Consider the following 14,334-nt stretch of genomic DNA (forward strand, 5'->3'; position numbering starts at 1 on the left):
AAACAGTTCTTCCCTGTTTAAATGGAAATCTATTCTATTGTCTAGAAATGGTATTTAATCTATTGGATTGAGTGTCTCTTATTTTTACAAAGGAAAAAAATATAGTTTGATTGAAGATACAGTAATTGCTTTTAAATTTAAAACACTTTTCAAGTATTAATGATTTAATAAAGCCAGGATTTCCTTTCTCACTGGTAGCTCACGTGCACTCTAGTTATATCAGTTTAAATCTGGTACCAGACTCTCTTCCAAAAGGATGCTGTTTCATGAACATAAACTGCATGGGCACTCTCAGAGCAATGTGCTACATTAAACGCCCCTAATAAAGTTAGAATATCAGTCAGTGTGGCTTCCCAGAATTTATGGAATAGCATCAAATGTCCAAAAAGATGGTTCAGCTTTTAGGATACCATGAAAAATACTTGGGACACTGAATTGAATTTATTGCTCTGCGTGACATCTTCTCTATTTAGGTCATATATGCACAACTCTGGACAAAGCTAGCTGTGCTTACGACATCAGCAAAAATGTGAATAAATATGATGCAGAGAGACCTTAACTCAGCTTAGGCCTGTAAACAATACATTTATGTCAACATGGTCACAGCCTATGACAAATGGAACTATTTACTTGGAGTCAAAAGTCTTCCTCCAGTTCTCCTCTTCCTGACAGGTGTGGGCATTTTGTGGCATAAGGACAATGCTGTGCCATTTAGATTTACTGGTTTAGGTCTTCTTTAACTTGAGGATGTTTGCACTGTCCTGCCTTTATCTTGCTGTAGGCATGTCAACACAATCTTTGGCAGGCAGACACACTCTCCGAGTTGGCCAGATGCAACCTGATGGCAGTTTGTGCATCTGTAATTACCACAACACTGTGCTAATGTTAATAAGCCGTAACAACATTTTGCTCAAGCACTGTCAAAGGAACAGCAGTTTCAGTTTTTGAAGCTAGTTTGTCTTCAGTTAACTAGGAACATGTGCAAGGAGACTTTGCATCTGCCTAGAAAAGAACAAGTGGACATACCTGCTAACTTAATTCCCTACTTTTGCAACGGTGAGGCTGGAGGTATGAGGATTAGTACATTTCATACTGAGAATTCCTCAGCATGTTACTGATACTGGGTGGCACACATGTTCTGAAGACAAGTACACAAAAGCATTTTTAGATTTCATCTATAATACTGAACAGGTAATTATGGAACACACATTGTTTAGTAGACAACCTTCTAGGAAAACGGAAATAAGGTGGTCTTGACTTCTCTGATCTGCAGAAACTATTTCTAAAGTATAAACCAGAAAATCTCCATCCTTATTTAGCATTCTTATAACTGACACAAATGGCATCTTTATTAGCTGAAGAGAAAAGCTAAATAGATTTTATGCGAACACCTAGATGTATATGACATTGAATGGATGGGCCGTGTACTTTTAGCGCACAGATACTGTACTCTGATAACAAAAGCATGTGTTTTACTTGATGCTTGTAAGAACTGAAAAATGAAGTATGTGATTCATGATTTGCTGGTAGAGACCAGTAAAAAACCTACACTTTTTACTGCCAGGTTGTAAACTGACTATCCGCATGTAAGAGGCTGAAATCAAAAGTTTTACCATAGAAATATTTACCTCTCCTCATCATACATCAAAAATTCAGTTTATATAATGCTGTTACATTGCACAATGCAAGCGAATGGAAATATTACTAGAGAAGAGAGATTCTGCCAAATAGGTGTAGGCCAAAGCTCAGTCTTAACTCAATGAATCTGAGAAGGTTAACTGTTTCCACTCTCATTTTACTCCTTGTATAACAGCAGGACCCCAAAAGTATTTTTATAATGTAAATATTAAAACACAACACAATTCCTAACTCCATGAAGAATTAAGCCTTACATAAAGATATTTCATGAAAAATTAAACTCAGACTGATAACGCAAATGCTTATTTCATATAGAAGTGTTAACTGTGAAAAGTAACTTTTGCCTAACTGTGCACTTTTTTTTCCCCTAGCAACTGCTTAGAAAAGCTTATAATCTCCTTTTTGCTGTTTCAGTAATTCTTTTTCATAGACGTGTGCAGCTATTTTTAGGCCTGAATTTCAGAAAAACCTCAGGTAACTGAGTTTTAAGTTACTACTTTTTAAACTTATTTGATAATTCAAGCAAAATAATCTTGGAACACATATTTGCAAACGTGGCTACAGTTCAAATAGAAATAGCAGACAGTCCAACTGACATTCATTCAGTCTTCAGTGTTCTTATGACAAAAAACCACAACTCTGTGCTAAACACAAAAGGCCTGTCAAGCGGAAAAGACTCTAAGACAAGCCTTACTTAGAGGTATCAAGTACGAAATCTTTCAGAGACATTGTGTGATGCTTTAACACACACCTGGATTATGAAAACAGAACATTATTTTAACATCACCATCACCCCCAAAATAAAATAAAAACACAGCTAAACAAAAAAACCCACACCAAGGAGAGAAGCATCTCTTCTTTGAGGAAAACATGCACCTTCAGTAAATATGAGATGTTCCTTCCTGCTGCTTGAGTTTCCCTTTCCCTGCCTCCCCATTACAACACTGTTGTTTCTGATCAAACAAACTTTCACAACTGTAGCTACAAAACTCATTATGCCATTTTCATAGGTAAAAACAAAACATTACTACAGAAATATTGTTCTATAGGTTGATAGAGATGTTAATTCTTTAATGTCTGCAGGTCACATGTAATACATTTACTGTGTGGTTATGAACAAAAAAAAGGTTTTCTGCAAGGCTAGCTTTCTTTGACTTATATACTTATATAAGTCAACAATATATACATTGTATATAGGTATAAACACAGACTATTTAGAAACCTTTCACGACTGCATTCAATGGGCTTCATAGTCTGGAAAATAGTCACAAACGCATTTAAGGTGCATTAAAGCACTTCAACATTCACCATCACAAAAAAAGAGTAGAGTAAGATTTCTTTAGAGTAGCTTTTAAAATAGTCACAATAACGTAAAAGTTTTTTTCTTTTAATTTTTCAGTCACCCATTTGCTACAGTTGTACTTCCTAGTTTAAAATAGGCACAGAAGGAGGAATGTCAGAACTCCAACTAATAACAAAAGGGCTTTTCTCTCTTGAAAAGGAGTACTTGATTTTGTTTAGTTGTGGTTGTTTGCTTTGTTTTTTTAAATGAGATCTGGAGTAGCTAAAAATGAAAAATGCATGACTCATACAGAACTGTATTTTCTTTTCATCAGCATTTTTACAGGAAACAATAGTTTCCCCAGCCAGATCTTCTCTTACATATAGCAGATAAGGTGTTCACTCATGTACCCAGGGAAAAAAAAAAGTACAAAAAACACACCTAAAAACAAAAATACAAACCACACAACAACAAAAACAGAAAAAAATGCTATCAGAGTGTGGCCCATAAAGGGCTGCACAGAATGAAGCATGTTATTCTTGAGGATTTAGAACACACCTAGGAAACTTCCAATGTATACTAATGTTTGCAAATGATAGAGAAAAAGATCAAAATTCACTTTAAAAATAACAGCGTGTAAGCAAATCACACACTCTGAATGGAAACCCACTACTGTGACGTTAAACACATATCTGTAAATTTACTTCCAAGAACGGTAAAATAAGAATAAGCCTACCATGACTTTAGGAGAATTGTATAGAAAACATCACCTATGACAGATTTCTCAAACCCAGCAACATAAATTCTCGATTATAACAGCTTGTGTACATACAAAGACACTCACAGACATGTAATGCAAAGGTGCTGGGGAAGATTATTTCACCTAAATGCTAAAAGCTGCTGAACCCAATGTGTTGAACTGCCATAAACTAGCACAAATCCATTTAACATCATTCAGACAGTACACTTACAGACTTACAGGCACAACCTGAATACTGAACATGTAAGGAACAATTTTGACTCGTGTCACAAAGCCACAGACCAAAAACAAACAAGTAAATCAAAACTCTCAAAAACACGAACAAAACCAAATGATTAATTTTTATACTAAATGGTAACCTCCAATACAGCTATGACCTCAGCTACAACTAAGTGATGGTAATGATTAGTTGCAAGAAACTCAACTTTTCATGTTCCCGGGGGGGGGGGGGGGGGGGGGGGCAAATGAAATCTGTACCTTATGTCTTTGGGTTTACTATTAAAGAAAAACAGTAACATACACAGAGAAAAATATCCTTTTTGTCTCATGCACTGTCTTGAATAGAACCTGGCACATCAGAACATCCCATTAGTTGTTAGTTCTTCTGTGCTGTTCTATTAGCCCCATACTTTTTCAGCACTAGTTCATAAACATGCCCACTACTTAAATATACATAAAGTTAGAGCTTGATTTCCTATTCTTCACTAAATCAAAATTCCCACATACTCACATGGGAGTTATACAACTCCTTAAAGCTTCAATCAGACTCTGAAAGCTGCAATCAGTACAACCCCCGAAACAGTACTCTTGGCACACAAGTCTCCCATTGACTTCAGCAGGAGTTCCATGGCTGCGGGGTGTGCAGTTATGTCACCAGAAAGAACTCATCTCACATAACATTGTTTTCTTAAAATACACTCTACAGGTTAGAGATAGATGTAGCATTCATATTATACCATAGACAGTCTTAATTGGAAAAAAATCAGCATTTATTTTTTCATAAATATAAAGTTAGGGTATTATTCCCAACACAGAAAGCACAGGAGCACACGAATGATTGCATTATTTATTACTGATGGCAATTCACCCTGAATTTCAAATCCCAGGTAAGATTTCAAAAATTGGAATTCAGGGACAAAAGGCAAGCAGAAAGCAACAAAAGCAAAACTTCTATTGTGAAATATGGATGTCTGATACAAAATCATTCAATGATCAGCAAAAAAACACATTTCAGTGTTGTGCATTTTCTTTGTAATTCTCTATATGCAGACAAATCATTTAAAGTTGCATTTTCAGAGAACAGTTTTCTTCTACTTTCAAAGGGATGTCAGCAAGTGAGAAAAAAATCAGACATTAAAAAAGGAAAAATAAAAAAGTGTTTTTACACAAGTTAATTTTTTTTAAGTTTTCCCAGAAACAACTCTAGAAAGGAATTTATTTATTTATTTATTTATTTTTTAAAAAATGTATGGATAACATCTAGTGACACCAGCAGAATTTGCAACAGGCACCAAAGACTCTGGCAATTCTTACCAAATTAAGTAGTAATATCTGCTATGTAACACCTATTAATAGATGAGAAACACTCAACTATATTTTCTGGAAAGTATCATTCAGCAATTTGAAAATTATTTTTCCCCCAATGTCTTGAGAACTTTTATATGAAGAATGTCTTAGAAGCACATAATTTGAAGGGATCTCCTGGGACATTCTGTTGACCCATTAAATGTAATCCTTTCACGCTTAATAAAGAACCATCTTACGAAGAACCATACTTCTTCCCTCTCACTCTTATAATGCTCTAGAGTCACTGCTTTTTTGGCCAGAAATTAATTTTCATCGTGAAGAGTTTTTTTTTTTGTAACCAGTTTATATCCATTTACTCATATATCATGCTTCCCTTTCAAGTACCTCTGCACAGTCTCTGTGCTCATCTCTGGGAGTTGTCTTCCCAGCAATCAAATCTCTCTCAGCTTTCATTTTACAGGGCAACTGCTCACTTTTAACCCCCACACTCTTGTAAGGCAGAACTGATTACAGTGCAAAAGAAATACTTACGAAGAAGGAGGGGTTTTGACAATTGGCTTGATGCAAATCAGCTTAAAATTCAAATACTTCACATTACCATGTGTTAAATTAAGATAACCATAACCAGAAAGCTAGGAAAAGGAATAAAATATTTTCTAAGAAGCTGGAAAGAGACACCAAACAAAAAATGCAATTAAGTCACCGGAAAGTCCATGAATATAACCTGTAGTTCTGAGCCTGTCACGCAAGAAATGGGCGGCTTCTCTGTGATACATACAAATATTAATGTCATGGAAGAGTAAAAGGAAGAACTAATATTACTCCATTACTTACAACACAGCAACTAAGGGTCTAAACATTTTAAGTTTTTTTTCAGGCTTTTTAGCCTTTTTCCCTTGTTTAAGTTGTTGACACAGTGTACCAAGTAGATCAAAGTATTGACAGGTTTAATAACAAATTCATGCAACAAAGATCTGCCAAGATTATTAAGGAAGATCACACAGATATAACCTGACATATCCCTGAATGCTGTAGTGTGCACTGGCAGAAATATCACACTGTTCTTGTTCTGTACTTTGTTTCTTTACAACTCTTGCCTTGAGTCTTTTTCAGATAGAGGTCACTAGAGTACATCAGTCTTTGCTCTGACCCAGTGAACACAAGTTTGAGTATGGGATGTTCAAGAAGCTTAAAAAAAAAAATGCTACCTTATGTTATTGCTGTCAACTGATTTTCGGTACATTTAACACATTCCCCTTTTTTTACCCTGTCCCCCACGCCCTGGATCTTCAGTTTATTTTGCTTTGACTACTTCAGGTAACATAAACACATAATATTGACATAATAACACTGTAGGTTTTATTACATCTTTCCTGTTATAATAAAGAAAGTAAATTTTATGTGATTGGTATAAAAATTACTTCTCCCTACCTGTTTATGTCTACCTGCAACACATGCCACAAAGATCTCCATACAATGCTTTATGTGTCTCTCTTTAAATACTTCATTTTAAGTATAGACCTGACTTCATACAAACGAAATTCAGCTGCAGTACAAAGGTCTATGAAGTTAATGGGTTTGAAATTGCTTGCAGCTTGACTGAATATGGTGCAATGTTTTAGTAGCAAGAAAATTGATGGCAATGATTTTGTTTTTAAACTGAATTCATAGTATGCTCCAAATAGCACCTCTCCGGCAAAGTGATGAGAAAAGCAACTTCTTATATGAATTTCAAATATGAATTTCAGCTCATAGTCAGTCAAACAAGTGGTATTGTTAGTTAGGCTACAAGTGCATTGTAAATAGCTTACTGTTAGCTAACTGGAAAGGTCATTCTGAAAAATGACTTTTTATTCATACCCTATTAAGTTATTAATATGCTACAGGTATATTGTGTATTACTTTGAATTTTGCTGAATTAGGAAGTTACTCATCAACTTTTCTCTGCTGTTTAGTTATACTACTCAGGTAATTAGAACACTGAAAACCAGCATAACCTTCTAAAGTCACAATAAAAATTTATGTAGGAAGAAAAATGTAACTGGACAAAAAAAAAAGCCACATTTGCTCCCCTCTTCACTTTTTCCTGGAAAAAAGCCACATCTTAAATAAACATAAATTAACATTTCAATGTTTTATGTTTCTTATGGAAAGCTAGTTCTTGAAGGAACTTACATAGTACTTGGCTAAAAAGAAATTTATTTCAGTACTGATATGCAGGACCAATGAAGAAACTGACTAAAACCTTTAGTACTTAATGTTGTTTCCCAATTTTATCTGGATGTTGTCCATCCACAAACTGGTTATTTCAGTTAAGGTTATACTCAGATCATGGAAGCTGGTGGCAAATTACAGCTTTGGTTAGTAGATCTCCAGGCTTACTGAAATTTGTTAAAAACTGTTTTTACAAGACTTGATCTCTTTATCCTATTGGCAATGCTCCTTGTATATTATATTAAGGTACAGGTAAAATCAAACAACTGCTTTTTTCTTTTCTAAAAGGAGCAGAAAACAGGTAAAACATTTCAGAAGATGTTTGGTTTGTTTTTTTTTAATGCTAGTAACATTCTTAAATAGGCAGAAACTGTGCAATGAATTTTTACATCATATACTTCACTGTATACCTCCTTCCCAAATTAACTTGAGACAGTAAAATATTTGCTTTTAAGGAACTTGTCCTACTTCTCATGCAAACACAAAATTAAGTCAACGGAAATTCTCCTCTGCCTAGAGTCAGTAGAGTTTGGCCACAATGCTCAGTCATCTTCGTATTTAACAACTACATTATAAATCTCATTCTGCAGCCGATCTTAATATTTGTAGTTACTACTCCTGTGTCACATCATTTATGATCCAGGTTTTGATGCATGGATGCAAAAAGAGGGGGGAAAAAAAGACAGCAACCAACACTGCTTCTGTGGAGCTACTCAAATGCAGGTTATTCAAAGACTTAGGGTTCTTGTTAAGTAAGGTTTCCTAAGAAGTAGATTTGTGTATACACGTGTATTCTTTGTTTCCTTTCCACATAATTTTTGAGTGGCTTTTAAATGGATTTCTTCTCCAGTACAAAAAGATTTTAATATCATAAGCTGTCAACACAAATAGCTGTAGCCAGATAAATTACTCCGTTTATATTTTTATTCCTCTTTTATTCTTTTCATTCTATAAATTAAGAGGTAGATTCTGAGCTCATCTACAGCAGAGCAAATCAGAAAGTGTCTTCTCCAATTAACGATATCATCAAATGATAACAACTACTATAAAAATTCAGTAATGTATCAAAAATAAGAAGCTTGGTATTTTTAAAGATACCCCATTTAAGATGTTACAGTATAACACAAGATATTTGAAGAGTATTTTGCCATTTTAAATTAACCCTTTTCATTTTCCTGATATCTTTTACAAATATCCAAATCCATATAATCACAGTATTAAAAGAAACTGAGCTACAAAAGCAATAAAAAGATTTTGTGAAAGAATGCAGGATTATGTTACTGAAGCTGGAAATCCTTAGATTCTTCAAGTAACAGCAAGAACGCTCTATTTAATATTCAAATTCATTCTGAGTTTTAAACTAGTTACCAAAATTTTGATAATTTTAGTCAGATACCTAAACTAGAAAGCAGTTAAATACACTGGGGTGGGGGGGAATGGGACATAATTACTATGTTAAATTAGGCCATGATTAATTGATTAGGTCAAAAAAAAAAAGTGATGATAAGATATATTAGATACCAATAGGCCTGGATCTAGTCCATCAGACTCCAACTTCAGATTTGAATACATCATGATATCCTGAAATATTCTCTCCCATTTCTGAATTTCAAGAGACATCAAAAATAAAACTCAAATGACCTGGGACATGTAAAACCTCAGGATACACTTCATCAAGTACCCTGCCTTTATTTTATAAAATTAAGGTCTGTGCTAAAAACCAAACAAAACATCTGGCATGAATTAGTCAGTAGAAACTGTTTAAAATATAAACACCAGTTATTATCCAGATTCTTTATCTGGAGAAATCTATGTCCTACTCTTTCAATAACAGATTTTCAACTCTCAGCCACAAATTACAGTGTAGTTAACACGTTTCCCAAAATGTCATATTAATTTGACTGAATTGTACTGGAATCAAATGGAATGTTCTGAATGTAACTGGGGAATTACTGGAATAAATTGGAAGAAAAATCAGTAAGTAAACATGAATATACTTGGGAAAGGTGCCTCAAAGAAAAGGTCAATGAAAGGGCTAACAAATACAGTATTTATTCTCAGAATACTTGTTGAGGAAGAAGGCCATGAAAGGCAAATCATACATAGCCATAAAACTCCAATACCATTCCCACAGATAAAAATAATTAGTTATCTAAATAAATGCATGAACTGTCCTGTAAAAGTCAAACACTATTCAGCCTCTTTCAAGACTTTAAAGCTTTATCTCCATGACTATCTTTCACACATTTCATGATTTAGAGCCACTGCAAATAACAAAAATAACTACTTTGTATAGCAGTGCATGAAACAAAACTGTCTACGTATTTCTCAACCAGCCATTCTTAAGTCAATCTTTCAGAACACCTCATCAGTCAAGGTTTATTTTCAGGCAGATATTTTGATTTTCATCTTCACCTGAAGAGGAGGTACATAGGCTAAACCAGCAAATCAATTATGTTTTTTCTGTTTTTTTTTAATTAAGGGTGAAAAGGAAAAAGAACAAGGTAGTAAATGCATTTTAATGTTAATGCAATTGTATAAATCAACTGGTAGCAGAAAGTTATTGTTAGCTGAAGTCTCAGGATATATTTTAGAACTAATATTTTACTCCAGTTGTGTACAGAAATCTGCTTAATCCAGTAAAATTGATTTCAAAAATTCCAAATTTCATGGACTCCCTACACAAAAAGCAGAAAGAAGCAGGATTCTAGAAAGTGACTGCACTGTAATGAATAAGACGCACATGCTGGCATCTCTTCTAGAGGGGGATGTTCCTTATTAACAAGTAGTCCCTTATAAGCACTTGTAAGAGAAACTCTTCAGGAAAAACAAAAACAAACTCAGTATCAAAGCAGTGAAAAGAGAAAACTTAAAGCACAATGACTGAACAAGTACTCACTGCTATGAATCTCCTGGATGAGCATAAATAGATTAAATTCTACAAGGAAAACATTTCCTACTGCAAATTAACAAAAACTTGCTAACCCGAAGAAATGTATATTATGCAGAGTGATAAGACAAACAGGATTTTGCAATCTGGGAAGATGTCCATTTCATCCACTATAAGTCAGTCTTCCTAGACACTAGTAAAAGCCAATGAAGCCCCCTCCTCTGAACATGGTATCACTGTATGTGTTAACAAGCAGATTTACAGAATGAAGTAGGCTGTTTTGTTGGGGGGTGCTGTGTGTGTGTTTTGTTTCATTTCTTATTGAAGCAAAGCTAATTAAATTTAGGTCTTTCACTCTGGATGAATTGTCTGGACAGCTTTGTAAGTTTAAGAAAAAAATCCTTTTGTTTTAGCATAATAGCATTGCTAGTTAAACTCCTCCCTTGTGATGAAATTAGGAGAGGGAATATTTGGCCCTGGTAGATAATTATGACATTCATAAGCTCTTAACTTAAGGAGCTGGGGGAGGGGGTTGCTCTGCTACTTGTTTTCAAACAACTCTGATTCTCTGAAATGGAACAAATACATCACAGTTCCCTCTTCCCCATTCTTAAACACCAGCACTTCCCAAAGAAAAAGCTTCAGTCATTCTTCATAAAAATCTACTGCAGCTATAGTCTCAGAAATATAAATCCTCAGCCTAAGACTTTCAGTATTTCCAAAGCAAACGACCCAAATCTAGTTAGTGGCTTTCTTTTGAACCATCCACACTCTATCTCTACTTTAGGATTAGAAAAAAACCCATAATCATCATCTAATACGCTGACAACACTAGTTTTCTCAGAAAACAAACAAAAAAACCACACAAAAGAAAAACACCCCTCATAAACACCACAACCTTCAATTGATCGTGTGTGTTACCCACCACTGCATTCCCAAAAGGAGACAAATCTCAAGAATATTTGTAATAGCCTCTCAAATTATTTGAATCACTTCAAAAAATTTCTCAAGATTACTTCAAGGAGGTTACTTCAAGAAATAAGAATTGCACAATAAAACCCTCACCACAATGAAGCTTATTAAAATTAAAAAAAAAACCCACACCACTGTAGAATTTTCTTCTCCCCTAGCAACCTATATGGGAATATTTTCCACACGCAGATGTTTTCCCACTCCCATTTACTACCCCCTGCTGTGGATTGAGGCTGCGTGTTCCTGCTATTTCTACAGCCAGTTCAAAAATTTTAATCTTCCCCTTGCCAATATAATTCACTCCTTTTATATAAAAAAAACCACACAAAAAACAAAACAACAAAAACCACCAAAAAAACACCCAACCCTGTTTTTCAAAATTGAGACATAACTTAATATCAACGTTAGATTTATTCAGCTTTCCTCCTCTTCTATCTCCCCCTCATATCTATCCCCCTATAATTTTTAAAACACAGCTTAACAGCATCTAGAATTTCACTCCATTATTTATCTCCTGACATGTGATAGTAAGATACCAAAACTATGTAATCCTCCTACGCTGCAGTAATCACACTTCACAAACTAGCTTTCTATCATTCCTCCGTTAGAGGAACCACAGAGCACATCTCTATACACATTACACCTAGGTAGATCAATGCAAAGCCTGAAGGAAGCTTTCCCGTTCTCCTCCTCCTTTACCATCCCCAGTGCTGGCTATGCTGAAAAGCCTCCGGACTGTTTCTGAATAGCTGCTAATCGCGAGACCTTCAGAGCTCTTCCCGAGGTGGCCAAAGCACAAAAACATTTCTGCATAAATTGACAGCATCTGGTGGCTCTTTGCTACTTATCGACGAGACAAAACGTCTGTAGGTATGAGGTGTAGCGATTAACGCATTGAAGGAGACCTTCATAGCTGCAGTTTTAATACCTCAAGGCACGGTGCCTGCCTGCACACCCCCCCCCCCCCCCTTTTTTTCCCCCCCTCAAGCGCAACAGATCTCACTGCACTCTCACAAAACACCGTGCAGCGTCTGGGTGAGACATTCCGCCCCGGACCGCGGGTGCCTGCAGATGCCTGCGGATGGCTGCACCTTCCCGCGCCTCGGCGCGCCCCCTCGGTGCCCGCGGCGGGGGTCGGCGGGGAGGCGAAGCCGCCCCAGTCCCGGCGCCGGGCACTGCCGGAGCACGGGCGGCCGCCGTGGAGCTCTACCGCCCCCTGCTGCAAGGTGGCGGCACCCAGGGGCCGAGGGCCGGTCCCCGCCGCTCCCACGGCTCCGCTAACACCTAGGTGGAATTTTGATTCCCCCACACCACCCCAAAACCTCCTCACAACAGCCCCGAGCGCTGGCCTCCTCCCATCCCCTCTGGTACAGGCAATGCAGCGCTTTCAGGCGTCTCGCAGAGGGTATCCCGCAGGAGGCACAAGCAGCCTGGCGCGGCTCCGCAGCCCACGGCGGCCCCTCAGGAACGCCAGAAACTTGCCCGGACAGTTTCGGAACCCCGCGCTCGTCCCTCACCGAGGGGCACCCTCGCCGTGCCGCACCCCGCGGGAACGCGCTCCCGGCGGCCCTTCCCCTCCCCGCCTCCTCAAGCGGCACAAATGCTCAAGGTGTGACATCCAAAAATCAGTCTTTCAAGCCCCCTGAAAACAACCACAAAACCCCAGCCACACCACAACCCCTAAGCCCGTATTTTACGGAGCGCTGTCTGTTTAAATGCACATACATATGCAAAAGGCGAACAGTGCCCAGAGGCGTAACCTCCGCACGCCCCGCGCCCGCACACACCTGCCCCCGCGGCGTTATTTCATCGCAAAGTGCCTGCAGCCGCGCACACGCCCGCGCCGTGCCCTCCGCCACCACCCCCGGCCCGGGGGGCTCGGTGTCCCCGCACAGCGACAGGCGCGGTCCCCAGAAGAGGAGAAACCCCGACAGGCAGACTTCAGGTCACATTTCTCACTGGCCCCACCGACAGCACTTCTCTCCGGTCCTAAAAATGAAGCCCACGTTGCCTTCCCCTCAAGCAGACGCATATTTTAAAGCGCGATCCCCGACACATATGTATTTTTTTTAATCGGTTGATCTCCCTCCTACATTTATCGCCCAAAAAATTACGAAACCCCATGCAAAGCAGCTAAGTGCACTTAGCACCTTCCAGCTTTTTTTTTTCCCCCCTCATAAATGATACCTCTTGAAGACTTGACTTAAAAAAAAAAAAGAGGGGGGGGGGGGTTGCGATGAAGCAAGTTTTAGGTCCTTTTTAATTAGGTTCCAGGGTGACAACATTGCTTTATTTTTTGCCCATTTCTTTTCCGGTTACACGTTAATCTGAACGAACAGACAGTATAGGTAAGAAAAATAATTATTTAAAAAAAAAAAAAAATCAGCCCTGCTCCTACCTTGCCCGCTACTGAGGAGCAATCCGAGCAGGTAGAGAGGCAGGAGGCTCATGTTCAGGAGCTCGCGCCGGCGGACAGTTCCAAGTTGGAGGTGCTCGGCCAGCACAGACGAACCCCGCTGCCGTCCGCGCCCTCCCGCACAGCCCCGCACCCGCGGAGCGCTGCTCGCCAAGTGACTGCCAGCGCCTCCCCGTGCCGCACTATATCAGGGAGCCGGCGGCCGCCGCGCAGGAGGCGGGAACACGGCAGCCCGCGCGGATCCCTCCGCGCCACAGGCAGGGCCGCACCACCGACGAGCGGCAGCGCCGGTTGATTCCTCCGCCGTTCTGAAAGGCTGCCGCAGGCTCAAAGCCTCCCTCGGTCCCTCCTCCCCGCCCTCTGGCAGCCCCCCGGCGGGGACAGACAATTTCTGCTCCTCGGAGCGTGCTCCCTGCGCCGTCGCCTGCGAGGAAACAGCCTAAATAAAGGGCGAGGCGGCTGCGGCTTGTCGGAGAATCCTACCGGGAAGCCCCAGCCCGCTGGGCAGGGAGACCCTAGAGCGCGAGGGGCACACACCGAGGGGGCTGGCGTGGCCTTGGCATCCCCGTTCCCGCCGGCGGCGCCCTGGCTCGCGGCGGTGGCGCCCCCAGCGGCTGCCCGCCGGGCTTCCCTCA

General features: G+C 39.2%; 1 protein-coding gene across 1 annotated transcript in view; it reads right to left on the reverse strand.

Moving 5' to 3' along the window:
- NCAM2 (neural cell adhesion molecule 2) overlaps positions 1–13,846 on the reverse strand; it is a 289,954-nt gene extending 276,108 nt beyond the window's left edge. The window contains exon 1 of the mRNA XM_040582866.1: positions 13,682–13,846. Within this exon, the coding sequence (XP_040438800.1) occupies positions 13,682–13,733 (52 nt within the window). The 5' untranslated portion in view covers positions 13,734–13,846. The remainder of the gene's footprint in view (positions 1–13,681) is intronic.
- Between the last annotated feature and the right edge of the window lie 488 nt (positions 13,847–14,334).

The sequence above is a fragment of the Falco naumanni genome, chromosome 2 (genome assembly GCF_017639655.2).
Source record: "Falco naumanni isolate bFalNau1 chromosome 2, bFalNau1.pat, whole genome shotgun sequence".
NCBI lineage: Eukaryota > Metazoa > Chordata > Aves > Falconiformes > Falconidae > Falco > Falco naumanni.